The 26,748-nt window shown below is 46.3% G+C and overlaps 1 protein-coding gene and 5 non-coding genes across 6 annotated transcripts; all 6 read left to right on the top strand.

Annotated features, from left to right (window-relative positions):
• The first annotated feature begins 19,755 nt into the window (after nt 1-19,755).
• HSPA8 (heat shock protein family A (Hsp70) member 8) lies at nt 19,756-25,556 on the top strand. The gene is made up of 9 exons (XM_040430990.1): nt 19,756-19,910; nt 21,297-21,503; nt 21,590-21,795; nt 22,261-22,413; nt 23,118-23,673; nt 23,908-24,110; nt 24,350-24,548; nt 24,756-24,988; nt 25,183-25,556. The coding sequence occupies exons 2-9, from the start codon at nt 21,299-21,301 to the stop codon at nt 25,369-25,371; spliced, it is 1,944 nt and encodes a 647-aa protein (XP_040286924.1). The 5' UTR covers nt 19,756-19,910; nt 21,297-21,298; the 3' UTR covers nt 25,372-25,556.
• LOC120987418 lies at nt 20,711-20,809 on the top strand. Its single transcript, XR_005776024.1, has one exon. It is a non-coding gene; the product is annotated as a small nucleolar RNA SNORD14 (small nucleolar RNA).
• Nucleotides 22,449-22,547, top strand: LOC120987416. The gene has a single exon (XR_005776023.1). It is a non-coding gene; the product is annotated as a small nucleolar RNA SNORD14 (small nucleolar RNA).
• LOC120987421 lies at nt 23,744-23,842 on the top strand. The gene has a single exon (XR_005776027.1). It is a non-coding gene; the product is annotated as a small nucleolar RNA SNORD14 (small nucleolar RNA).
• Nucleotides 24,579-24,677, top strand: LOC120987419. Its single transcript, XR_005776025.1, has one exon. It is a non-coding gene; the product is annotated as a small nucleolar RNA SNORD14 (small nucleolar RNA).
• On the top strand, nt 25,021-25,119 carry LOC120987420. Its single transcript, XR_005776026.1, has one exon. It is a non-coding gene; the product is annotated as a small nucleolar RNA SNORD14 (small nucleolar RNA).
• Nucleotides 25,557-26,748: the final 1,192 nt, after the last annotated feature.

Below are 26,748 nucleotides of genomic sequence, written 5' to 3'. Positions count from 1 at the left end.
ACATCAGGGGGGGCTTCTAATGGGATATGGTGTAAATAAACCAGTCCATAAAAATCTGCCGTCCAGAAACCATATGGAGTTCCCTTCGTTCTATGCCCTGCCGTGTGGCTATATAGCCATTTACGACCACATATGGGGTGTTTCTGCAAACTACAGAATCAGGGCAATAAATATTTAGTTTTGTTTAGCTGTTAACCCTTGCTTTATTACCGGAAAAAAAGGATTCAAATGGAAATTTTGCCCAAAAATTTGTGTTTTGGCACCGTTTTTATTTTATATTTTTAACGCTGTTCATCCGAGGGGTTTGGTCAAATGTTATTTTTATAGGGAAGATTCTAACGGACTTGGCGATACCTAATATGTCTACATTTTTAAATTTATTTAGATTTTACACTATATTATCATTTTAGGAACCCAAAAAAATTTATTTTGTATCTCCATAGCCTGGGAGCTACAGTTTTTGTTTTTTTGTTGGGCGACTATCTAATGTAGGGGCTCATTTTTTGCGGGATAAGATGGCGGTTTTATTGCCACTAATTGGGGGTGCATATGACATTTTGATCGCTCGCTATTACACTTTTTGTGATGTTAGGTGCCAAAAAATGGCTTTTTTCCCATTATTGACAAACAAATGGATCCCACAGGAGGTTGCCACGCTAATACATCGAGCAGGAGAAGAAAAATCAGGTGGTCTCTAGGACCTTAGCGTGTTATTGCAGCCTCACCGGCAGTACATTAAAACTAATCTTTATTGTTTTTACTACTAAAATGAACATATAAGTCTAGGGATCAAACAATTAAAACTATCAGGAATTGGTCATGTACGGGATGGCAGTCTTTATTACTGAGATGTGAATCACTTCTTAAGCTGATGTAACCCTAAAGGGTTTAAGCCGCACACTAAATGCCCGCATGTGTCAATTCAGAATCCCTACACAACCTTCCTGCCTAAAAACTGAAGCCTGCTTCCCTACATGTTTCGCCGAGCGATTCGGCGTCTTCAGGGGAAACTCACAGGTTCCGTTATGAAATGGCTTTATTGACACGTTGTTTTTTTTTTTTTTAACGCTGTTCATCTGGGGGGGTTGGGTTAAATGTTATTTTTATAGAGAAAATTTTTACGGACGCGGCGATGCCCAATATGTATGGCTCTCAGACTTTGGAGACACTAAGCAGGCATCCTCAAAACTGCGGCCCTCCAGATGTTGTAAAACTACAATTCCCACCATGCCCTGCTGATGGCTGTAGGTTGTCTGGGCATGCTGGGAGTTATAGTTTTACAACATCTGGAGGGCCGCAGTTTGAGGATGCCTTCACTAAAACTAATATTTTTTTGGGGGAAAAAAATTGTTTCCGTGTCTCCAAAGTCTGAGAGCCATAGTTTTTTATGTTCTCCAGGGGACTGTTGGGGATTATAAAAATGTAGTACTCCATGGAAGTGTGATACTCCCTGAAGCAATCGATAACGCAGAGGCCCGGATGATCGGGGCACGTATCACACTGAGTGGTGGTGTCCTTCCGTATCCCCCTCCTGCAACACACTCTGCACTTTTTTTGGGTTCGTCCCTTCTTTCCAGTATGGGGGACCACACCTGGAAAATGTTGGCCACGGACGATCCGGGCGCCTCCAAGGTACACCGGCCTGCTCTTTCCCGGTCCGAAAAGATCAGGTCCTTGAGGACTGCCTCATAGAATTGGAGGAATGTCCCTGTGCTGCCAGCGCTTCGGGATAGTACAAAAGAGTTGTACATGGCAACCTGCACCAAGTAGACCGCAACTTTTTTGTACCATGCCCGGGTTTTGCGCATGGCATTATATGGCTTGAGGACTTGATCAGAGAGATCAACTCCTCCCATATACCGATTGTAGTCGACGATACAATCGGGCTTGAGGACCGTTGCCGCGGTACCTCGCACAGAGACGGGGGTGGTGCTGTTACTGTGGATTGTGGACAGTATAAGGACATCCCTCTTGTCCTTATACCTGACCAGCAACAGGTTTCCACTGGTAAGGGCCGCGTTGATTTTTCCGCACGGTCCCACAAGCGAACGTGGATCTAGTGGCAAGGGACCTGAACAAGGGAATGCTAGTATAAAAGTTATCCAAGTACAAGTAGTAACCCTTATCTAGCAGTGGGTACATAAGGTTCCACACGAGTTTCCCGCTAACACCCAGAGTGGGGGGACATTCTGGGGGTTCAATACGGGAATCTTGCCCCTCGTACACATGAAATTTGTAAGTGTACCCTGAGGTACTCTCACAAATTTTGTACATTTTCACGCCATACCTCGCCCGCTTAGTGGGAATGTATTGGCGGAAACTGAGTCTCCCCTTGAACGCAACGAGAGACTCATCAACCCCGTAGGCCTGCACAAATTTGGCCCCGAAGTGATCGATGACCGGCCGTGTGATCGATGACCGGCCGTATCTTATACAGACAGTCATGGGCAGGATCACCTCGGGGGGGACATGCTGCATTATCTGAATAATGCATACATTTCCGGATGGCCTCAAACCGGGGACGTGTCATGGCCATACTGTAGAGTGGGGTCTGGTAGAGGACGCCCCCACTCCAGTATTGCCTGACACTGGGTTTTTGCACTAGACCCATGTGCAGCACGAGGCCCCAAAATGTCCTCATCTCGGCTGCACTGACCGGTGTACAGCCACTGGGTCTAGCCAAAAATGATCCCGGGTGCTGAGCAACAAACTGTTGGGCGTACAGGTTCGTCTGCTCCACCATCAGATTCACAAATGGGTTACTGAAAAAAATAGCAAAAAAAGTCCATTTCAGTAAACCCCACTGTGGGAATCTGGATTCCTGGATTGCCAACAAAATCCGGAATCTCGGGCTCAAAATCCACTGGGGGACACCAGCTAAGTTCACCGGCAGGGGGCTCCGGTGGGCTTATTTGGTGGGCCGGGAAACCAGTACGAGCCCCAGGGTGGCTCGTACTAGGGTGGGCCACAGGGTCCCTAGCATGCGGGCCCCCTGGCTCCGCCTGGCGGCGTCTCCGCCGCCTTGGGGGCTCATCGTCATCAGATGATGATGAGGAGGATGCGGATGACAAGAGGAACGTGGGGTCACCCTCATCCTCACTGGGGCTCTCGGAGTCGGAGGCAATCTGGGTGTATGCCTCCTCCACCGAGAACATCCGGCGGGCCATGGGTATGTGTGTGTGCGTGTAAACCTTTATTGTATGTGCGTGTGTGTGGGGGCACGGGTGTTCGTGTACTAAAAAGTAAAAAAAATGGAGAAGTGTTAGGAAAAAAAAAAGTTCAAACTTGCTGATCAGCGATACAACGCTGATCAGCGGTGGGGCGGGCGAGGCGCTAACAGTGGCCGGACGCTAAGAGTGCCGGCCAGTCAGCGCACACAGAAAACAAAAATATGTGGTGGTGGTGGGGGGGGGGGCTGGTGGTGGTGGGGGTCTAGGGTCTCAAAGCTGAAACAAAAAAAAGTTTTGATAAAACTGTTTTTTTTTTCCTAACTAACTTTTCCCTTCTATCCCTGCCTAACGGTACCTCTCCCTCACTGACCCTAACCTACCTGGAGGGCGATGGGTGCCGATTGGGGGGATCGCAGGAGCCTGGTGAGGACCGTGCTGCAGGGTGCAGGTGCTGAACAGGAAGAGGAGGGGAGAGAGGAGCGCTGGAAGTTTGAATCTCGCACCTCTCTCCCTGCACCAATCAGCACCCTGGACAGCAGGCATCAGCACCATTGCCAGCACCGCCTCTCCAAATGTTCGTACTGTGATTGGTGGTGTGTAATCACACCACCGATCACAGTCTTTTTCCGGTTCATCGGTCTGAATTGACCTGCGGTTTTCTGCGATCGCCATTACGGGGGGGGGGGGGGGGGGTCATGACCCCCCCTGGCGTTGTGACAGGATGCCAGCTGAATGATTTCAGCCGGCATCCTGTTCGGATTAACCCCCGCCGCAATCGCGATTTAAACTTAGGACGTACCGGTACCCCAGAGAGAGTTGAGCCTCTAGGTGTAATGGGCACGCCCCCATTGCTCCTAGAGGCTCATTTGCAACATCATTTTTCTCAGCAATGTGGGCACATATGAACATAGGACAGATTCTTTCAGCTGCCAAGTGCATGTGCAACAGGTCAGTCAGTTTTATAGGTACAAATCTGCTGACAGATGCCCTTTAAAATGATCCTTCAGTTCAAGAAATTTCACAATAACTGGGGAACAAACAGAACACTTACAGGAACAGGAGCAAAAAATAAATAAACCTGTCACCAGGATATTCACTGATAAATCAGTCACAATGCCTTGTAGGCCTAGCTCAGCTGAATGTAATGATAGTTTTCACTTAGCAATCCATTGCTTCATTCTGGAATAAAAATGTACTTTTAATCTATATGCAAATTAGCAGTTATGTACACCGAGGGTGGGTCCAAGCCACACAGTGCACGCTGGCAGAGGATGCAGAAAGGGCTTGGGCTCGCCCTTAGTCTACTTAAGATGCATTTGCACCTTGCAATTAGCAGCAGATTATCGGGAAGAAAGTGTTCCTTCCCGACAGTCCGCTGCTCGCTCAGTGGAGATGAAGCTCTGCATTTACATACAGCGATCTCCTTAACTGTAGGAGGACGAGGGATCGCTGTCCCCATACAGAATCATTCCTTCTTTTGTGCTGTTTAGACAGTACAATATACTGGCCAGAAAAAATAATTTCGGTGCCTTAATGAACTACAGGATCATCTGAAGAACTAGTGTATTGCTCCTTCATCGGGTGATCAGCGGCACATTTACATGGGCAGGTTGTAAGGATTGAGCGTTCCCAAGAAAGTTCATTCCCAATAATCTGTCCGATTATTGCAAGAAGTAAAATCCACCTTTAATTAGAAACGTATAGGAGAAGCTCTGCAGTTACCAGCTTCCACCACTACGCAATGAACAGAGCTGTGTAGTCCTGGCGTCGGAGCTACAAGGTTAGGGCCCATTCATACAGCCGTATGCTGTACTCTGCATGTTATCCGCAGTTTTTCGGACCCATTCACTTCAATGGAGTCTAAAAAGATGTGGACAGCACACCCTGTGCTGTCCACATCCGTGTTTCCGTTCCGCGGCTCCACAAAACCAAACTTGAATGTCCTATAGTTTTCCGCAATAAATGTTCCGTGGACCCATACAAGTCTATGGGTCCGCAAAAATGCGGATTACTACGGAAGTCTTTCCGTATATAATCAGCATTTTTTACGGATCCATGTCTGCAATTTTATTGACCCTGCCCAAAATAAAAATTTATACATTATCAGACTATCAAGTCTAGACAAAATCAGACAGAGTACATTCATATTGTCAGTTGGAAGACATGGCTTTCTCAGTGGAGCGTCTGATTGTCCTAATCCAGGAGAAAGTGGAGTTATAGGACACCCGGTCTGAACTGTATCACGACTGTGTCCGTAAGGATAGGTCATGGGCAGGAGTGGCACAGATACTGATGCCTGATGAGTGGGCAAAGGGGGATTCCAAAGTACATAAAGTACTTGGTAAGTACATTTTATTTTATATTTCTTTATTTTATACACCCATGAAATTGGGTGTATGTTGTCTTGCATGTGCAGGATGCCTAGCTTGTAGTTTGCAAACTTCTCTGAGCATCCGGATCTCATTTTCTAAGTTCACAAGCAACATCTACATTTTTTTTATCACATTTTTTGGACAAAGTAAATATAATTATATATATAAATTAATTAAAGTGATTTATTTTTTTGTAATTTTATGCTTTTGACAGTAAACATATTTGAAAACATGCTGGCACTCCTGCTTGGATCAGTGCCGGAGAGAAGAAACTGCCCGTAAAGGGCGAAGCGGAGATAGTGGTGGTAAAAAGAAAAAACCCTATCTGTATACCCAGCAGCTACAATTTTTTAGGCCAATCTTCGAGCTAAAACCGTAAGTTTTTATTTAGTAATTTTTTTGAATTATGCAATAAGAATTTGCCAATCGTCAAATAATTTATTTAGTTTTCTTGTTTTTTTCTTCCAAAGAATCATCGACATTCTTGAAGAAGAACCTGAAGCAAGCCAGTCTGTGGAAAGCACTCTGGTAATGTCACCGCAGGAGCCCTCCTCTCCGGCACCCACTCCGACAATGCCAGCAACACCACAGACTGAGATCCCTACACCTGAGGTTCCGCATCCACCTGCCAACATAACCAGACATGCTACAAAGCGAAAACGTGCTCCTGCTCAGCCTGTTTCAATTCCAACTACTCGAGACCTTATAGACAGTCAGGTTCTCGAGTATTTATCCCAAAACAGGACTGAGTGTCAGGCGGACAGTATTAGGCTACATTCACACGTCAGTATTTTTCTATATCCCGATTTTCGGTCCGTTTTTTGCGGATCCGTTGTTCCTGAAAATGTTTCCGTATGTCATCCGTATGTCATCCGTTTTTTTGCGGATCCGCAAAAAACGGAAACATGTATAAATTTCAATAAGCAAATAAAGTTGTTTGGATTTCTTTGAAAAAAAAAAATATATATAAAATAATTTAAATGTAATTTCCAGGAACGGAATCCGCATAAAACGGATGACATACGTAATGACATCCGAATGTCTTCAGTTTTTTGCGGATCCATTGACTTTGTATTGTACCAGGATCCGAATTTTGCGGAAAAGAATAGGACATGTTTTATATTTAAACGGACATGCGGAACGGAACAACGGAAATGGACAGCACACATTGTGCTGTCCGATTTTTTCCAGGACCCATTGAAAATGAATGGGTCCAGATCTGGTCCAGATCTGTTCCGCAAAAAACGGAACAGATCAGGTAAGAAAAAACGGACGTGTGAATGGACCCTTATGCTAGGAATGGGGCCTTTTTTGCAAAGGGTACCCAGATCCAGACAGCATATGTGTGTAGCTGTAGTCACTGCTGTCCTGGAGCTATTTGCTGGCCTAACTTTGCCAATGCATATATATAAGGTATTAAATGATGCTAGGAAACAATTGCATCAGCCTTTTACATTTCCTCCTATGCATCATCCCTTTTTTAGCCTCCTATTCATCAGGGTCCAAGGGCTACACGGTTCTTCCCACAGGCCTCTACCTCATCTACTGACCCTTATTCATTTACTAGAGACCTGTTTGATTTATAATTTGGCTTTTTCCTTTTTGTTAAATATTGTTTTGGTTATAAAAAAAAAATATATATTTTTTTTTTAAAAGGAATACTTTACTACACTGGGTTTTAGAGTAGCTATTGGAAAGAAGGATTGTAAAGAAAAAAGCTACATACAATGTTATTTTAAAATGAGGTATTAGTCAGTTTTTTGTAAAAATAGTAAATTATTTACTGTTTTTCCAAAAAATCTTAGCTCACAAGCCCACGTCAAGGGTCCTTATTATCTTGCAAGTCCCTAATCTAATCTAACAATATGGGAACTAACTATCTAAAATTTTAATTAATTAACCAAAACCCATGAATAATAAACGATTACCACGAATTTTGTCCAGCTGCCATGATAATGCACCTTCTCTACTAATGAAGTAATCAGCAAAGAGTTCCCGAACTGCTAGTCCAGCAGATCCAGGTCTTCCATGCCACATCTGTTAGTCTAATCCAACAGATGCGGGTGTCAGAAAAGGGGCCACTTCAGGTTCAGAGGGTGCATCATGAATCCTGGTGAAGTGTAAAATCACACAAGCCTATATCACCAGGGTGGCATTTTGCGGACTCATTTGCAAGGATGACATGAACACTCTCCATTTATTAGAAAATATTCTGAAAGCACATTCAACATATCGACGTGCACGAGACAGACGATAATTGAATATGCGCTTCCGGTCATCCAAATCACGTCGGGGAAAAGCTTGCATTACATGTGGGGATAATGCAAACCCTTCATCTGCCATGATTACAAATGGAGTGGCTGAAGCAGAAGAACCGGGTAGTCGTCTCGGCTCTGGCAGGCAAGTTGGTTGGCGCGAAGCCGTTCGCCCATTCTAGAACAGAAGATGCGGGTGTCAGCTGTGCTTCCATAGGCCCCAATATCAGCCCAATATCAGCAATAATAAATCTGTAATCAACCAAGGCCAACAGCACAACAGAAAAATATTGTTTGAAATTTAAATATTGGGACCCTGAGTGAGGCGGCTTCTTTACACGAATGTGCTTGGCATCCAATGCCCCTATGCAGTTAGGAAACTGCACAGATTGATAAAACCCGTCAGCAATTCTCAGCCAATCTTCTGCCTTGGGTTGGGGCATCACCGCATCTCTGAGTCGTTGACAGATAAGTTGACATGTGTGACAGACGATCCCAGATATGGTTGAGATTCCCAGCAGATACTCATAATGCAGGAACCTGTGAAGAGAAAAAATGCAATTATCAATTCATGGATGCTAAAACATCACATTAAAGTTTAAATTAAGGATAGACAAATAACCTTACCTCAACGTGACTAGAAGTCTTTCTTCAAGTGAAATGCTGCGCCTCGTGTTTGTGTCCTGGAAAGTAAGCAACATATCAAAAGTACCAACCAACATACGGCAGTAACCCTGAAATTTATCAGGGTGCTGCCGTAAGTCAAAGTATAACGTATGAAAGTGGCCCTTCTGTAGGCGCTGGGAGACAATGGGATGAACCCACTGCCTCCTTCTTCTCGGTTCTTCAGACAGCATAGCTGACTGCCGTCCAAATCTCCAAGAAATTAGCCAATACTGAAGAACCTCTCGTACATATGCCATGATAAACACAAAGAAGAAACAGATGCCGACCAAGCACAAGTTTCCCACAAAGCTCTCTGCGTAGTCAAAGCAAGAGAAAATGGCGCCAATGCGATCATGTGACCCAGGGCCGGTGAAAGGATTTTTGCCGCCCTAGGCAAAGATCCATTTTGCCGCCCCCTCATGTCACTCACTCACTGACACACACACACACACACACACACACTGACAGACAGACACGCACTCAGACACTCACTGAATGACGTACACAGAAACTCACTGACAGACATGCTCACTGACAGACACACATACACTCACTGACAGACAGACACACACTCACTCACTGACAGACATACACCTACCCACTGGAAAACACACACACAGAAACTCACTGACAGACACTCACTCACTGGCAGACAAACACACACATATACTCACTGACAAACATACACATACTCACTGACAAACACACAGACACTTACTGACCGACAGACATCCACACTCACTGACATACACTCACTCACTGACATACACACACAGGCACTCAATGACAGACACATACATTTACTGACAGAAAGACAGACAGACATACACTCACTCACTGACATAAATACACAGGCAGACACTCACTTAGGCCTATTGCACACGGACGTTTTTTTTTCCCGTTTACTGGCCGTTTTTTGCGTTCCGTATACGGAACCATTCATTTCAATGGGTCCGCAAAAAAAACGGAATGTACTCCGTATGCATTCCGTTTCCGTATTTCCGTTTTTCCGTTCCGTTTTAACATAGAACATGTCCTATTATTGCCCGCAAATCACAGTCCGTGGCTCCATTCAAGTCAATGGGTCCGCAAAAAAACGGAACACATACGGAAATGCATCCGTATGTCTTCCGTTTCCGTTCCGTTTTTTGCTGAACCATCTATTGAAAATGTTATGCCCAGCCCAATTTTATCTATGTAATTACTGTATACTGTATATGCCATACGGAAAAACGGAACGGAAAAACGGAACAGAAACGGAAACACAACGGAAACAAAAAACGGAACAACGGATCCGTGAAAAACGGATCGCAAAACACTGAAAAAGCCATACGGTCGTGTGCAATAGGCCTTAGTCAAACACTTAAACACTCACCTCCCTGGGGTCCAGTGTGGTGCAGCTCCTCAGTCCTCCAGCGCGCCGTTTAGTATGCCGGGGCCGGAATGACGTCATATTCCGGCATCACAGAGGGCGCACGAGGGAGGAGTGGGGAGCTGCTAGAACAGCCTCCCTTGCCACCCGCCTCCTCTCCTCCGGTAATTTACTGGCAGAGCAGGCACCTGCCATCAGGGTAAGCAGATGCTTGCTCTGCCATATTTAAGAAGGACCTCCACCTCCTGGCCCCCCTGTAAGAGCCCAGGGCTGCAGCCCCAGTCAGGGGGAGCCCACCAGGGCGCCCCCAGCAGGCCGGCGCCCTACGCGAACGCCTAGTTCGCTTATATTGTTGCACTGGCCCTAATGTGACCAGATTATATACCTGTCACCTTTTTTTTTAATAAAGTCACCTATCAAATCTTTATATATAAAATAAAAACGGATTCACAAAAAACGGAAGACAGAGTAAACATCCGTAATACACCTTCTGTTTTTTGCGGACAAACGGAACGGAAGACTTGAGATCCGCAAAAATACATACAGCCGTCTGAATGGGCCGTATGTTTTGTTCCGCACCCGTTCATTTCAATGGGTTCAATGGGGCCGCAAAAGATTCGGACAGCACACTGTGTGCTGTCCGCATACGTCTTCCATTCCGCGGCCCCGCGAAAAATATAGAGCATGTCCTATTCTTGTCCGCAATTGCAGAAAATAGGCATTTTCTATGAGAGTGACAGCCATGTGCGGTCCGCAAATGGCGGAACATACACGGGCCGGTATCTTTGTTTTGCGGATCTGCAATTTGCGGACTGCAACACACATATGGCAGTCTGAATGAGCCCTTAATCAGCAGGGGTAGAGGGAGTCGGAACCAAAGGGGTTGTCTCATCTCAGACAATGGGGGCATATCGCTAGGATATGCCCCCGTTCTCTTATAGGTGCAGGTCCCAACACTAGGACCCACACCTAGATTGGCAAGGTGGTGGCTGGGGGACTCCGCTCCGGCCACCACCAATCGCTGTCCCCATAGAAGTAAATGGGAGCACACTGCACATGACCGGCCACCGCTCCCATTCACTTCTATGGGCCCGACAGAAATAGCCGAGCAAGTGCTCAGCTATTTTCTGAGGCCCCATAGAAAATTAATGGAGGAGAGCTGCACTTTCGGGGCTCCGTTCTCGACAAAGATGCAGGTCCCAGCGGTGGGACCCACACCTATAAGACAATGGGGGCATATCCTAGCAATATGCCCCCATCATATGTGATGAGACGCCTTTAATGGCCTATCTTGAGGTTACACCTTCATTATGAAAATGCTGGACAACCCCTTTAAGATTGCGAAAAACTGAAATTATCGTTTGTGAAGACTGACAATTTCATCCATTGTCGATCAGCCAAATCTGAACAATCATTTGCCACTGTGCGCAAGAACCAGGAAGTTCATTTTTTCCCCAAAAAACTAACCCCTGGTTGTCAGACAGTTTAGGGCTCTTTCACGCGAGCAAGTTTTCCATCTGGATGTGATGCGTGTAGCGAACACATAGCACCCAGACTGAATCCTGACCCATTCATTTCAATGGCTCTGTGCACGTTTTTCATGCATCATGAAAAATCGCAGCATGTTCTTTATTGTCTGTTTTTCACACATCCCTGACCCCATTCAAGTTAGGCCTCTTGCACACAAATGTTTTTTTTTTCTGTTTACGTTCCGTTTTTTTGCGTTCCGTATGCGGACTGTAAACGGAACCATTCATTTTAAAAAAACGGAAGGTACTCCGTATGCCTTCCATTTCCGTTCCGTTCAAAGATAGAACATGTCCTATTATTGCCCGCAAATCATGTGGCTCCATTCAAGTCAATGGGGCTGTAAAAAAAACGGAACGACTACGGAACGCATCCGTATGTCTTCCGTATCTGTTCCGTTTTTGCGGAACCATCTATTGAAAATTTTATGCCCAGCCCAATTTTTCTAGGAAATTACTGTATACTGTATATGCCATGCTTCTGTTTCCGATCCGCAAAAAACAGGAAACCAAACAGAAAAAAACGGAACGGAAACACTACTGAAACAAAGAACGTTTAAAACGGACCGCAAAACACTGAAAAATCCATACGTTCGTGTGCAAGAGGCCTTAATGGGACTTGTGTGAAAAACAGAAGTTATCCGGATGCAATGTGTTTCTCACTGATGGTTTCTGGAGATGTTGTGTGTCACGCCGCTTGCGCATGAGTGCGGGTGAACGCACATAATTTCCTTGTGGATTTATGTGCGTTTCTGCAGCATATCCGCACCAAAATCTGCAATTTGTAATTGCGGATTTTGGTACACATTAGATATGGTTTGCCGCAGATCTTACTTTTCCAAGATTGAAATCCACAGCTAAAACTGCAAACATAATTGTCTTGCTGCAGATTTGGAAATCCGCAATGCAGGTCAATTTCCGCACGGAAACAATCCGTACATGGGATTTGTGTAATCTCATACACTTTGCTTACTACACTGCGGGTATTCCGCTCGGGAATCCACTTGTATTCCGCAATGTGTGCAGGTGGCCTTATTCTTGGTTTTCTTCACACTCATGAAAAATTTATGCAATCCAGATACAATCCGGATTAAAAAAAGACACACGCTAAGCGTATTTAGATGTGTGTGTATGACCATTTCGTGGTTTATGGCCAGTTTCTAATTTCTGTTGAATTAAATTAGGGCTGAAACGATTAATCGATTAAATCGAGTAATTTGACACAAGACAATCCTCGATGCAAATTTTCGAAGATTCGTTTGTGCCATGTGACCACGGAGCGGGAGTGAAGTGCTTGCTATTACTCCTGCTCCGTGGTCTCACGCTGCGCTTGGAATACTCACCTTTCCAGCAGGGGGCCTCCAGACACTTCACAGCACAACCATGGTCCTGTGCTGCACTGACCTCCTGACGTACGCATGCCATGACCTGACGCGCTGTGTGACGTCAGGCGGAACTATGGAGTGACGGCGGCGCCCCTGCTGGAAAGGTAAGTTGGTGAAACCGAGGGGGTGGGGGCACAACTAAGGCCGGGCGCCCAGACTGCACAGCGTCATAGCAACCAATGATGCTTTGCAATGCGTGTGTCAGGAGGAGCAGGGCAGCAGAGATTATGGCACAAGGTGGGAGAGCTGATGGCACAAGGGGGGAGAGCTGATGGCACTGGGGGAGTGAAGCTGATGGCACTGGGTGGGGGAGAGCTGATGGCACTGGGAGGGGAGAACTGAAGGCACTGGGGGAGTGGAGCTGATGACACAAGGGGGGGAGCTGATGGCACAAGGGGGGGGACAGATGATGGCACAATGGGGGGAGAGCTGATGGCACAATGGGGGGAGAGCTGATGGCATAATGGGGGGAGAGCTGATGACACAATGGGGGAGAGATGATGGCACAAGGGAGGAGAGCTGATGGCACTGGGGGGGTAGAGCTGATGGCTATGGGGTGGGGGAGAGCTGATGGCACTGGGGAGTGGAGCTCATGGAACTGGGGTAGGGGAGAGCTGATGGCACTGGGGAGTGGAGCTTATGGCACTGGGTGGGGGAGAGCTGATGGCACTGGGAGGGGAGAACTGAAGGCACTGGGGGAGTGGAGCTGATGACACAAGGGGGGGAGCTGATGGCACAAGGGGGGGGACAGATGATGGCACAATGGGGGGAGAGCTGATGGCACAATGGGGGGAGAGCTGATGGCACAATGGGGGGAGAGCTGATGACACAATGGGGGAGAGATGATGGCACAAGGGAGGAGAGCTGATGGCACTGGGGGGGTAGAGCTGATGGCTATGGGGTGGGGGAGAGCTGATGGCACTGGGGAGTGGAGCTCATGGAACTGGGGTAGGGGAGAGCTGATGGCACTGGGGAGTGGAGCTTATGGCACTGGGTGGGGGAGAGCTGATGGCTCTGGGGTTGGGGAGAGCTAAAGGCACTAGGGTGGGGAGAGCTAAAGGCACTAGGGTGGAGGGAGCTAAAGGCACTAGGGTGGGGGAGAGCTGATGGCACTTGGTGGGAGAGAACTGATGGCACTGGGGGAGTGGAGCTGATGGCACCGGGGTGGGGAAGAGCTAATGGCACTGGGATGGGGGAGAGCTGATGGCACTGGGGAAAGGACCTGATGGCACGGGGGAAAGCTGATGGCACTGGGGGATAGTGGAGCTGATGGCACTGGAGGGAATGGAGCTGATGGCACTGGGGGGAACTGATGCACTTGGGCTGATCGCACAGTGGGGAACGAAGGGTGTTGGAGACTAATGGCAGGGGGTCTTATGAATTTTTATAAAGGAAAACACTCCATTAATTCATTTTTTCTTATTAGATTACTCGATTAATTGTAAAAAAATAATTGATAGAAGACTCAATTGCTAAAATAATCATTTACTGCAGTCCTAAATTAAATACAATAAAACAATCAGATACTGGTTATTAGAGCAGAGACACTTGGCTACTGCTATAAATAAAATATGAAGACAAAGCAAATCATTTCTACCATATTCATCATATACACCAATAATTGTAGATTTTTTTTTTTAATTTACAGATGGCAAATTGACATCATCATTAGATCTGGTAATCAGGTACTGTAGCAGGCTGTGTGTCTGCAGCAGTAAGATAAAAGAAGAGGGGGGCAGGGAATTCACAAAGGAAACAGGATAGTTAAGTGGGAGGGGGAGAATGTTCTCGTCAGGAACATCTTCCTGCCCTTCTGTGCAAAGAACATACTAGAAAAGCGATTTTACAGGAAATAGAAAAATCCTTAAATAAAACAAATCTTATCTTTATTAAATGCAGTGCACAGAAAATGTCAGCAGTGTTCACCAGTGATCATATGCGATGAAAAAGAGAAAAAAGCATTGCTGACGAGCATACTGGAAACCTAAGATGCATCTACATGTGTATTTTTACTACCAAATTACCCTCGTTTCCAGAAGTACCTATCCTATAAGGGGCCACGAAAAAAACGGAAATTACTCCGTGTGCATTCCGTGTCCGTATGTCCGTTCTGCAAAAAAATAGAACATGTCCTATTTTATTGTCCACATTAGGCTACTTTCACACTTGCGGCAGTGTGATCCGGCAAGCAGTTCCTTCGTCGGAACTGCCTGCCGGATCTGCCGATCTGGATGTGACTGAAAGCATTTGTGAGACGCATCCGGATGCGGATCCGTCTCACAAATGCATTGCAAGAACGGATCCGTCTCTCCGCTTGTCATGCGGACAGACAGATCCATCTTGTATCTTTTTTTACATTTTTACCGGTCTTCGGATGCGCAGACCGGAAGGGCGGATCCGGCACTAATACATTCCTATGGGGAAAAATGACGGATCCGGCATTCAGGCAAGTCTTCAGTTTTTTTCGCCGGAAAAGAACTGATCAGGCATATTCCAATGCATTCTGAATGGAGAGTAATCCGTTCAGGATACTTTATGATGTCTTCAGTTCAGTCATTTTGAATGATCAGGCAAAAGATAAAACCGCTGCATGCTACGGTTTTATCTTTTGCCTGATCAGTCAAAATGACTGAACTGAAGACATCATAAAGTATCCTGAACGGATTACTCTCCATTCAGAATGCATAGGGATATGCCTGATCAGTTCTTTTCCGGTATAGAGCCCCTGTGACGGAACTCTACACCGGAAAAGAAAAACTCTAGTGTGAAAGTACCCTTACGGACAAGGATAGGACTGTTCTATTAGGGGCCGGCCCTTCTGTTCCGCAAAATACGCAATGCACATGGCCAGTATCCGTGTTTTGCGGATCTGCAACTTGCAGATCGCAAAACAACAACGGTCGTGTGCATGAGCCCTAAGGCTGGGTTTACAAGCTATAGACCATAAGTGGCTGTTTTTTCAAAGGGGAAAATGGTGAAAGTCTCAGAACCATAAACCTTTGCCAGTTTTAAAGAGGACCTTTCACCAGAATATGAGCTGAGCGCTGCGATTGGCCAGCGCTACAGCATAGGAGAGACGCCGGCAGGTTCCCCTGGGTGGAGCCTAACTATACCGGAGGCTATACCGGGCGAACGGAGCGGCGCCCGGGGATAACAGTAAGTGCAGGGGGATCCCTGGGTGCAGCTCTACATGTCTGTATAGTCAGTTTAGATGTTTTATTCTGGTGAAAGGTCCTCTTTAAGAATGTTAAGTGAGAAGCAGACGCCGGTATATATTTCCGTTAGTGGAGCAGAACAACGGAAACAGTGGCGTACCAAGGGGGGGGCGGCCCGCCCCGGGTGCCACTCACAAGGGGGGTGCCATGACGGAGTCACCCCTCCATCCACTGCTGCACCGCGACGCGACTCCGCCAGGCGCAGGCTTCTGTGGAAGGATTATTGCGGCGGCGCGCAACATGACGTCACGACGCTGACGCCGCGCCGCCTTCACGGATCTTTTAAAGAAGCGGAAGGATCCATTACCAGCGGTCGGACGGAGCCTGAGGCATCATCAAAATGTGAGTAAATAATTGTGTAATTAAGGGGTGTGTGTGTGTGTAATTAAGTGGGGGTTTGTAATTAAGGGGGGGGGTGTAATTAAGGGATGTGTGTGTGTAATTAAGGGAGGGGTTTGTAATTAAGGTGGGGAGGGAGGGGGTGTAATTAAGGGGGGGAGTGTGTAATTAAGGGGGGGGTGTAATTAAGGGAGGGGGTGTAATTAAGGTAATAAATATTATTGAAAACATTTAAAAAAGTTTGTGCATGTTTTCTTAACTTTCTTGGGGGGTGGGGGGGTGCCAAACAAAGGGTTCGCCCCGGGTGCCAAATGCTCTAGGTACGCCCCTGAACGGAAATAACAGAAGTGGAGGAACGGGCACCTAACTGATGGAGTCCATTCAGAATCTTGTTCTTTTACATGCAGGACTTTTTCACCAGGTCTTTTTGACGGTGATTGGAGCCTCCCGTGCAGATATGAACTCAACTTCACTTGTCAAAAGATTTTTACTATTGTCCTCTTTGGAGGATTCAAGTCACAAACTAGGGGTTGTCTAGCCATTAATATGGATGACCTATCGTCAGGATAGGTCATCAATATCTGATTGGCGAAGGTCCGACTCCCGGCACCCCTGCAGATCAGTTGTTTGAAGAGGAGGCAGCACTCCATGCGTGCTAGGGAGCTATGTGTAAAGTCAGTTACTTCCTGTTCATGACACTGCACTTTATCTCGGAAGTACAGTGTAAGGCCTCATGCACACGAACGTTGTTTTGGTCCACATCCGAGCCACAGTTTTTGCGGCTTGGATGCGGACCCATTAACTTAAATGGTTGCTCCGTTCCGTGGTCCGCAAAAAAAATATAACATGTCCTATTCTTGTCCATTTTGCGGACAAGAATAGGCAGTTATATTAATGGCTGTCCGTGCCGTTCCACAATTTGCGGTTCCGCAAAACACACAACGGATGTGTGCATGTAGCCTAATGACGAGTACTTGCTTCATTCACTTGTTATTACATTACGTTGCTGCTCCACAGGAGAAGAGGCATATTGTAATGACCAGGAAGCAGCGTTCACATGCAGCGTCGCCTCCTCGTCAAACAGCTGATCAGCAGGGGTGCTGGGTATCGGACCACCGCCAATCTGATATTGATGACCTATCTTGACGACAGCACATCAATATTAACTGGTGGATAACCCCTTTAAAGGGGTTGTCTATAGAGAAGCAAATCGATTTTTCTCAACAAGAGTTCTATACCTGTGAGGGGCGGTCCCTGCAGGTGAAGAAGCGCCTACCTACCGCCAGACATCTAACCCGACCCTGACAATTTCGCTTCTTCACCATCAGTAATTCTGGGCCAGTGCGCGACAGTCGATAACTCTGACACAAATTACACCAACAAAGGGGTAGATTTATCAAACTGGTACAAAGAAAAACTGGCTTAGTTGCCCATAGCAACCAATTGGATTCCATCTTTTATTTTTCAGGGCTAATTTGGAAAATGAAAGGATTAACTTGATTGGATAATATACCCCATGACGTTATCAACTTTTTTGCGAGTTCGCAAGACGCAGTAAAAAACGAGACTTTTAGGGTAAGCCTACTGACAACCCTCCGGGGTCAGGCAGGTCAGTCCCGAATATCAGCGCATGTCCTGATACTGTATCTGCACCCTAAGGAGGAACGTGATGGTGAAGCAGGGAGCTTTCAGCATCCAGCCTTTGCGCTCCCCAGCAAGCGCAGTGCAGTGATGCCATCATGCCTGCTGAGCGGGGGAGTGCACAGGCCTGGGATCATGCCATGACTAAGATTTTCCTGATCGAAACGCGTTGGCTATAAGGTACATTTGGACTGTGGAGATGGACAGGGCTGAGAAATTCCCAAATGGTGCTTGGTTGAGGGTATAAATTGCATGGTGTGACCAGACAGACCTTTATGCTATACTCTGTTCCACATCCAGTAATTTTGGTGTCCATTTACATTAGTAGTAACCCTTTTGTGAGGCAGCTGTCGTTGGTGAGATATTTCTTCTATGTGATGTCACATTATGCCGCCCTGTTCTCCAGTAGCAGGAGGTGATGACCTGATGTCCTTGGCTGCTATTGGTGGACACACTAGGTGCCATAATGTTTTGCCTAGGAGCCGTGGAGACCAGTGGCAGAGGAACAGAGATGTTTTACGGCCTCATGCACACAAGTTACTACGCATGCATTCCGTTTCCGTATGTCCGTTCCGCAAAAAAAATAGAACAGTTGCTAAGTGGGGGAGTGCACAGGCCTGGAATCGTGCCATGCCATCACTAAGATCTTCCTGATCGAAACGCGTTGGGTATAAGATACATTTGGACCGTGGAGATGGAATTTTAATTATTTCTACAACAAAGCATCAAGATTTTATTTCCTGTACTGGACATCTCTTTCTTTTGGACGTTATACACACGGGCTGGAAAGAGTCCAGGCACAGAGAGCAATGTACATGGTGCTGGCATACGATACCAGAACCTTTTCTAGCTGGGATCAATGAGAAGGGGACAGTATGTCCAAATAACTACTGTGGGGGGGGGGCACAAAGGGCACTAGCGGGCAGCATTTGTACGACACTGCTGTAGACCCTCCTTGGGTTTTTCAGCAGTCGGAAGGTATGGCGAAGGACACACATGCCTGCCACTATACCACATGTTACTGCTTTATCAGGTAAACAGCCACATTAGCTTGGGTTTTGGTTGCAGCTGCTGCCACCATGCGCCTCCCTGGCCTTGTGTACAGCCTTCTGAAACAGAACCCATTTCCCCTCAACATAATATAACTTCATCCTGTCACCTATTGCACGGTATATAGGTCAACACAAGAAAACAGCCTCCGTGCCTGTACTAATGCAGAGAGCTTGAATCGTCTCATTACACAACCGTCTCCTCAGACCCACCACATGGAGAACGTTTACCTAGCAACTAAACCTCTTGCTGAACGAACGCCTGTGATTGGCTGACGTTTGAAGCAGGAAGAAATACCACGTGACTTTACCAACCTTTCACACAACGGCCAAAGTGAAGTCCATCCCCGTAAGAAGAAAAACTCGCCATTTTTCTTTAGGGCAAAACCAACTTTATTACACATCCCCATAGTAACATCAGTTACAACGAAACGCTAACCATTATCAGGTGGCGCTATCTCTACCACGTCATAAGGTTTTATTACGATCCCTATTTCAGAAGAACACCTTTCCTCACAACACGGGATTGCCCAGTTTTTCTGATATTTATAAAACTACTAAAATGTCCGTGTCGCTGTTTATTTCAGCTCTCCGTTTACAACGGTCAGGCCCCAAATAAAACAATAGCCTAAGAGTCTCTGAATGACTTAAAGATGGCGGCGGTCACCCACGGCTCACAACGAGTTAAGCCGGCTCAATGCAGACACTAGAATGTTCCAGAAGATGACGACGGTTTGGGTCAGATGACCAAATGCAGCGCAGTGATTGGTGGAAGGGCGGTGACGTCACGCAGAGTTCTGGAAGCTTCTCGAGCCCGATAAAAGGGCGCCGGCACTATCACTCCTCCTCATTTTACCAGCAAGCAGCTCGGAGACGGCGAGCAGCTCAGTTAAGACCGAGGAACGTGTACAGCAGCGCAGGTAATATGGAAGACATTGAGCCGTATTGGGTCGGCTTGGGATATCTGTCTTTATAGTTTCTTCACTTGTGGGGCGGTATTTTCTGTACAATGTGGAGCTTACCATACGTTATCGGATTACTGGCGTCCATTGCCTGTTTATTCTAGAACTAGTATTGTGAGTGTAACTGTAGTGGTTTAGTCGTTAATTTGTGGGGTATTAAAGGGTTAACTGGTGTGGTGTCACGTGGTCTGTCGATGGTAAAATGGCGGCTGCTCGGCCATTTTGGGTTGAAAGCTCGCATGTTGCTTGCTGTCTGTCCTCCTGCCCTATTGTGTGAGCTATAGCCCGCCCTCTGAGTATGGGTGTAGGTGGCAGTCACGTAGGGCTGCCCAGGACTAGGCTCAGCTCCTGCTGTACACTGCATTGTCATGATGATCTAATGGGCTTATCTACCCTTAGGGGGGTGTATTTGGTCAGAAACCCCTGCTTACTACCCTCACCACCACCTTGTTGCTAGTCCTGCACCTTGGTGTGTACTTGGGCTGGTGCTGCCATGCAGTAGTATGACAGGGGTCTTGTGTACTGCTGCAGCTAATGCCTGGCTGTAATGGTGGCATGGCCCCTGTCATAATGGTTCATGGGATGCATAGGACAGCGTGTTATAGGCTGCTGAACACACGACCCTGGTCAGTGGGGGAGGCTAAACTCTTGGTGGGGGGGCAGCTGCTCTTTGCATTTCTGGCAACATGAGGGTCAGCCATTGCCTATGGATTGGACAAAAAGGTAACCTTACATGCTATTTTGAATTACCATGTGGATCGCTGTGATGAATGTTTCCAAAGCCATTCGTAGTTTCCACCAGACCAGAGCTGTGAGGCTCATGATGGCTACAGTACCTTCCTTGGATGTCTGAGCGATCCTCTTGGTAATTTACTATCCTTGCATAAATTAGTGCTAAAATGATCCACCATACCTGTCTATACTGACATGGTTCTACCTGCTTCATCTTTAAATGGTGAATGGGAGCCATTCACCTATAAAGGTGAATGGGAGCGCACCACATGTGACCGGTCGCTGCTCCCATTCAGTTTTATGGGCCTGATTGAAATGGCCAGGCCAGTGCTTGGCTATTTTCAGCAGCCCATAGAAACAAATGGAGGGTGCATGTGCAGTATGCCATCCACCACAGGTCTGTTTGAGAGGTGCAGCTCCCACTACTGGGATCTCTCAGGCAATGGGGGCATATATCCTAGCAATATGCCCCATTGTTTCATATAAGAGCCCATTTAATATTCATTTAGAAGCTATGACAATTGTATTACTACATAAGCCTTCAGCCCTAACCTCATCCGATACTATTAGTGCTGCTCTGTGTATAATATTCACTTGTGATTCTTCTTTCAGAAATGTCTAAGGGACCAGCAGTTGGCATTGACCTTGGCACCACCTACTCCTGTGTGGGTGTGTTTCAGCATGGCAAGGTGGAAATTATTGCCAATGACCAGGGCAACAGGACCACGCCCAGCTATGTTGCTTTCACAGACACCGAGAGGTTGATTGGTGATGCTGCCAAAAATCAAGTGGCCATGAATCCAACCAATACAGTGTTTGGTAAGTTGAAGATGAAAGCAATCTTTCTTCAGTGACCCTGTCTGTGGTGGGTAAAGTTGCTGATTGGTCTTTGGGTTTGTTTTCAGATGCCAAACGTCTGATTGGGCGTAGATTTGAGGACTCTGTTGTACAGTCTGACATGAAGCACTGGCCTTTTGACGTTATCAGTGATGGTGGAAAACCAAAGCTCCAAGTTGAATACAAAGGAGAGAGCAAGTCTTTCTTTCCTGAAGAGGTCTCCTCTATGGTCTTAACAAAGATGAAGGAGATTGCAGAAGCTTATCTTGGCAAGGTGAGTTGGCTAGTAAATTATGGTGGTCAATGAAACTACTCGCTGATATTTTGGCAGGCCCCAATGATCTGAAATGTGGTGGCCTAATCCAGGATGGATACTGCCCTTCCCAGTGAACTTGGTTGCAGCCTGGCAGTTTACTGTCTTGTATAATTAGGGGCCTATTCATACCACTGTTTCTGTCCATCCTCAGAACAGCAGATATGTAAGTGTCTGTTTCAGAATGGGTCGGAAACTACCAAGCTGTCTAATGCATGGAGCTGGTAACTGCAGCTCTTTGGACAGGAATAGCAGTGCTGCAGTTACGAGCTCTACCCACTCCAGTGGATGTGTAGCTTTGGTGCAGGAGGCTTATAGCAGGAATGTGGGGTACCTTGGACTAAGGCCTAAGATTTCATAAACTAATTAGAATGGTGTTGCTCCAGCTTCTTTCTGAAATGTAATTTACTTTACTTTATTTTGCAGACTGTGTCAAGTGCTGTGATCACTGTCCCAGCCTACTTCAATGATTCCCAGCGCCAGGCTACCAAGGATGCTGGTACCATTTCTGGGCTCAACGTACTGCGTATCATTAATGAGCCAACTGCTGCAGCCATTGCCTATGGATTGGACAAAAAGGTAACCTTACATGCTATGTTTAATTACCATGTGGATCGCTGTGATGAATGTTTCCAATGCCATTCGTAGTTTCCACCAGACCAGAGCTGTGAGGCTCATGATGGCTTCAGTACCTTCCTTGGATGTCTGAGCGATCCTCTTGGTACTTTACTAAACTAGTGCTAAAAACACAAATGTATGGTGTGGCATTTTGTTTCCTGTAACTATATACAAGCACTCACTTATAAGCAGTTGAGTTTAAAGGGATTGTCTTAACTTCAGTAAGTGGCGTTTATCACGTAGAGTTAATATAAGCCACTTACTAATTATCGCCTCCTTTTCTGTCTGGATTCACCGATCACATTATACACTGCTCATGTCCATGGCTACCCTACAATCCATCAGTGGTGGTTGTGCTTGCACAATATAGGAAAACACTGCGCTCCCATGGTCCCAGCCACCAGAGAGGCTGATGCTTTTTCCTATATTGTGCAAGCACAACCACCACTGGATTGCAGGGTGGTCTGTAACCATGGAAACTGTATAATGTGATGAAAAATGACTAGGAGGCAATATGAATAATACATTAGTGAGTGCCTAACTGTCTCCACATGATAAATGGCACTTGCTGAAGAGAGAAAACCCCTTTAACATTCCATGAACAAACAGCAGCAGAAAGTCTCTTGCCTAATTTCTGGTTCTGACAATCTGTCTATGATTCACAGGTTGGAGCAGAAAGGAATGTGTTGATCTTTGATCTGGGTGGTGGCACTTTTGATGTGTCCATCCTGACCATTGAAGATGGAATCTTTGAAGTAAAGTCAACAGCTGGTGACACCCATCTGGGTGGTGAAGACTTTGATAACAGAATGGTGAATCACTTTGTAGCCGAATTTAAGAGGAAGCACAAGAAGGACATCATTGATAACAAAAGAGCTGTTCGCCGTCTCCGCACTGCCTGCGAGCGTGCAAAGCGCACTCTGTCATCCAGTACCCAGGCTAGCATAGAAATTGACTCTCTGTATGAAGGCATCGACTTCTACACTTCAATCACCAGAGCTCGCTTTGAAGAATTGAATGCTGATCTCTTCAGAGGAACCCTGGATCCAGTAGAGAAGGCTCTTCGTGACGCTAAGCTTGACAAGTCACAAATCCATGACATTGTGTTGGTTGGTGGGTCCACACGTATCCCCAAGATTCAGAAGCTCCTTCAGGACTTCTTCAATGGAAAGGAACTGAACAAGAGTATCAACCCTGATGAAGCTGTAGCCTATGGTGCAGGTAGGTCTTTAAAGCAAGGTATTCTATATACAACAGGTTTTGTTAATTTAACCTCCATGAAACTCGGGATTCACAATGATGAATGTTTCCAATGCCATTCGTAGTTTCCACCAGACCAGAGCTGTGAGGCTCATGATGGTTCTAGTACCTTCCTTGGATGTCTGAGTGTCTCCCAACCTAAATGTATAAGTGGTGTACTGGTAATGAAATATCTAATGGACTGTTCATTTCCAGCTGTTCAGGCCGCCATCTTGTCTGGAGACAAATCTGAGAATGTGCAGGACCTCCTTCTGCTTGATGTCACTCCTCTGTCTCTGGGTATTGAGACTGCTGGTGGAGTCATGACTGTCCTGATCAAGCGTAACACGACCATTCCCACAAAGCAGACACAGACCTTCACAACATATTCTGACAACCAGCCAGGTGTCTTGATTCAGGTGAGCATCCAGTATATCCTCAGAGTATTGTCTGACTTTATAGCAGCATAGGTGTTCAACCTGTGAACCCCCAGCCATTGACAACTATTTCCTGCATGCCCTGGCAGCTGCCTCTCAGGCCATGCTGGGATTTTGGTAATGTGACATCCAAACATTCACAGGTGATACACCTGCGGTGAACCTGTGAAGGACCTCACTGGCTCTTAATATTTATATATGCTCTGTATGCTTATGTTCAGGTATATGAAGGTGAGAGGGCCATGACCAAGGACAATAACCTACTGGGCAAGTTTGAGCTAACTGGCATTCCTCCAGCTCCTCGTGGCGTTCCTCAGATTGAGGTGACATTTGACATTGATGCCAATGGTATCCTAAACGTGTCTGCTGTGGATAAGAGCACTGGCAAAGAAAACAAGATCACAATTACCAACGACAAAGGTAAATTTCTTTATTCTCTTTCCTCCTTTCCCGCTGTGATGAACGTTTCCAAAGCCATTCGTAGTTTCCACCAGACCAGAGCTGTGAGGCTCATGATGGTTCTAGTACCTTCCTTGGATGTCTGAGCGGTTTAATCTGTAAACTCCTCATGTAGTAGCAGGTGCATTAGATGTGTATAGATTACTTCAAGCTTTTTTCCTCCTTCAGGTCGTCTCAGCAAGGAAGACATTGAGCGCATGGTTCAAGAGGCTGAGAGGTATAAGGCTGAAGATGAGAAGCAGAGAGACAAGGTTTCCTCCAAGAACTCATTGGAATCCTATGCCTTCAACATGAAAGCAACAGTTGAGGATGAGAAACTCCAAGGAAAGATCTCCGATGAGGACAAGCAGAAGATCCTGGATAAATGCAATGAGATTATTGCTTGGCTGGACAAGAACCAGGTATGCCTAAAACTGGGTCCCAGGTTATGCAGTCGCTGTGATGAATGTTTCCAAAGCCATTCGTAGTTTCCACCAGACCAGAGCTGTGAGGCTCATGATGGTTTGAGTACCTTCCTTGGATGTCTGAGCGACAAATGCCTCTGATTAGTGTGAATGGTGTGCAATGCCTGGTTTAACTTTTATTCTCCTTTCAGACTGCAGAGAAGGATGAATTTGAACATCAACAGAAGGAACTTGAGAAGGTCTGTAACCCCATCATCACTAAGCTGTACCAGAGTGCTGGTGGCATGCCAGGAGGAATGCCTGGTGGCTTCCCAGGAGCAGGTGGTGCTCCATCTGGTGGTGGTGCTTCATCTGGACCCACAATTGAGGAGGTCGACTAAACATTGTCTAGAGATGCATTCCTCTACTCCTAGGACGCAATTGTTTTAATGGCTGTTCCAATTAATTCCCATTAAGTTTACTTTGGGGCATTAATACTTGAATTCACTCCATCAGACATGGAACGTCATTGCACTTTACCTGTACTGTAACAAACTGGTCCAGAGAAATAAAGTTATTTAACTGGCTTCTGCTTCTTGTGTTTTGTTGGATTAACAAGGCAACTCAGAACATGTCTTATCTGTTAGAGAACCTCCTGAGATGGTATGTATTCTACATGAGAATTCCCCTCCTCCTGCCCATGTTGCTGGAACACCCATATGTATAAAATTCCTACATTAATGGAGGGACAAAACAGGCATATGAATGTTCCAGAATCACTGCTGCATGGTGATTGTAAGTTACTATGTCAAGAGGGTGTGCAGTGTACACTTTTTATTCCTGTCAGTTTCAATGGTGTGCAGTGGGGACACGTCCCTATGATGCGCTTGGTGGATGTCTGAATTTAGTCCGTCACTAATGGGGCGGAGTTGCCAAAGTCCTTGTAATGCCATACTTGAACACAAATTGCAAGAGGGGCATGTACATGTAACCCCACAGCTTCACCATGCTTGAGCACATGTACTTGGAGGGATCTTGAAGCCCGCATGCCTCTAGAACAGTGTTTCCCAACCAGTGTGCCTCCAACTGTTGCAAAACTACAACTCCCAGCATGCCTGGACTGCATTTGGCTGTGCGGGCATGCTGGGAGGTGTAGTTTTGCAACAGCTGGAGGCACACTGGTTGGGAAACACTGCTCTAGAAAACCACTGTTCCATAACCTTTCACTGGTCATAGCAATGCAGTGTCCCTGAACATGTTTACGCTGGCTGTGTGGGGAGTGCTGAGCCTTTAGGTGTAATAGTATTGCTCCTCGAGGTTCTTCTGCATATATTAAACCTTGTGCCCATGCACTGTTGCCTGTACCCAGTGCTCGTCTGGAGCACTTGATGGAGCAACACTCAACCAGGGACAGGATGAATCACCTGTCCTCATACCTACTTAGGCTGCCAGGATTTTGTGCCGCTAGCACATCCGCAATACCCAGTCCCCATAGCTCTGTGCTTTCATTGTGTAAAACTATTTGATATGCAAATGAACCTGAGAGGAGTCCTATCCCTGACTCATTTCACATACTGGACACCAGGTTAATTTGCATGTGTATAAAAAAATTTTTTTACACAATAGCACACAGAGCTATGGGGATTGGGTATTGCAAATGTGCTGGCGGCCTTCTAGCAACCCATGTCCTCAGCTCTATACACAATCCTTTAACTCAAGGACACAGCCTTATTTCACCTTAAGGACCAGGCCATTGTTTACAAATCTGACCAGTGTTA

The sequence above is a fragment of the Bufo bufo genome, chromosome 1 (assembly GCF_905171765.1).
Source record: "Bufo bufo chromosome 1, aBufBuf1.1, whole genome shotgun sequence".
Taxonomy (NCBI): Eukaryota; Metazoa; Chordata; class Amphibia; order Anura; family Bufonidae; genus Bufo; species Bufo bufo.
The sequence above is the reverse complement of the archived record's forward strand: the minus strand, read 5'-3'. Positions and strand labels throughout refer to the sequence as shown.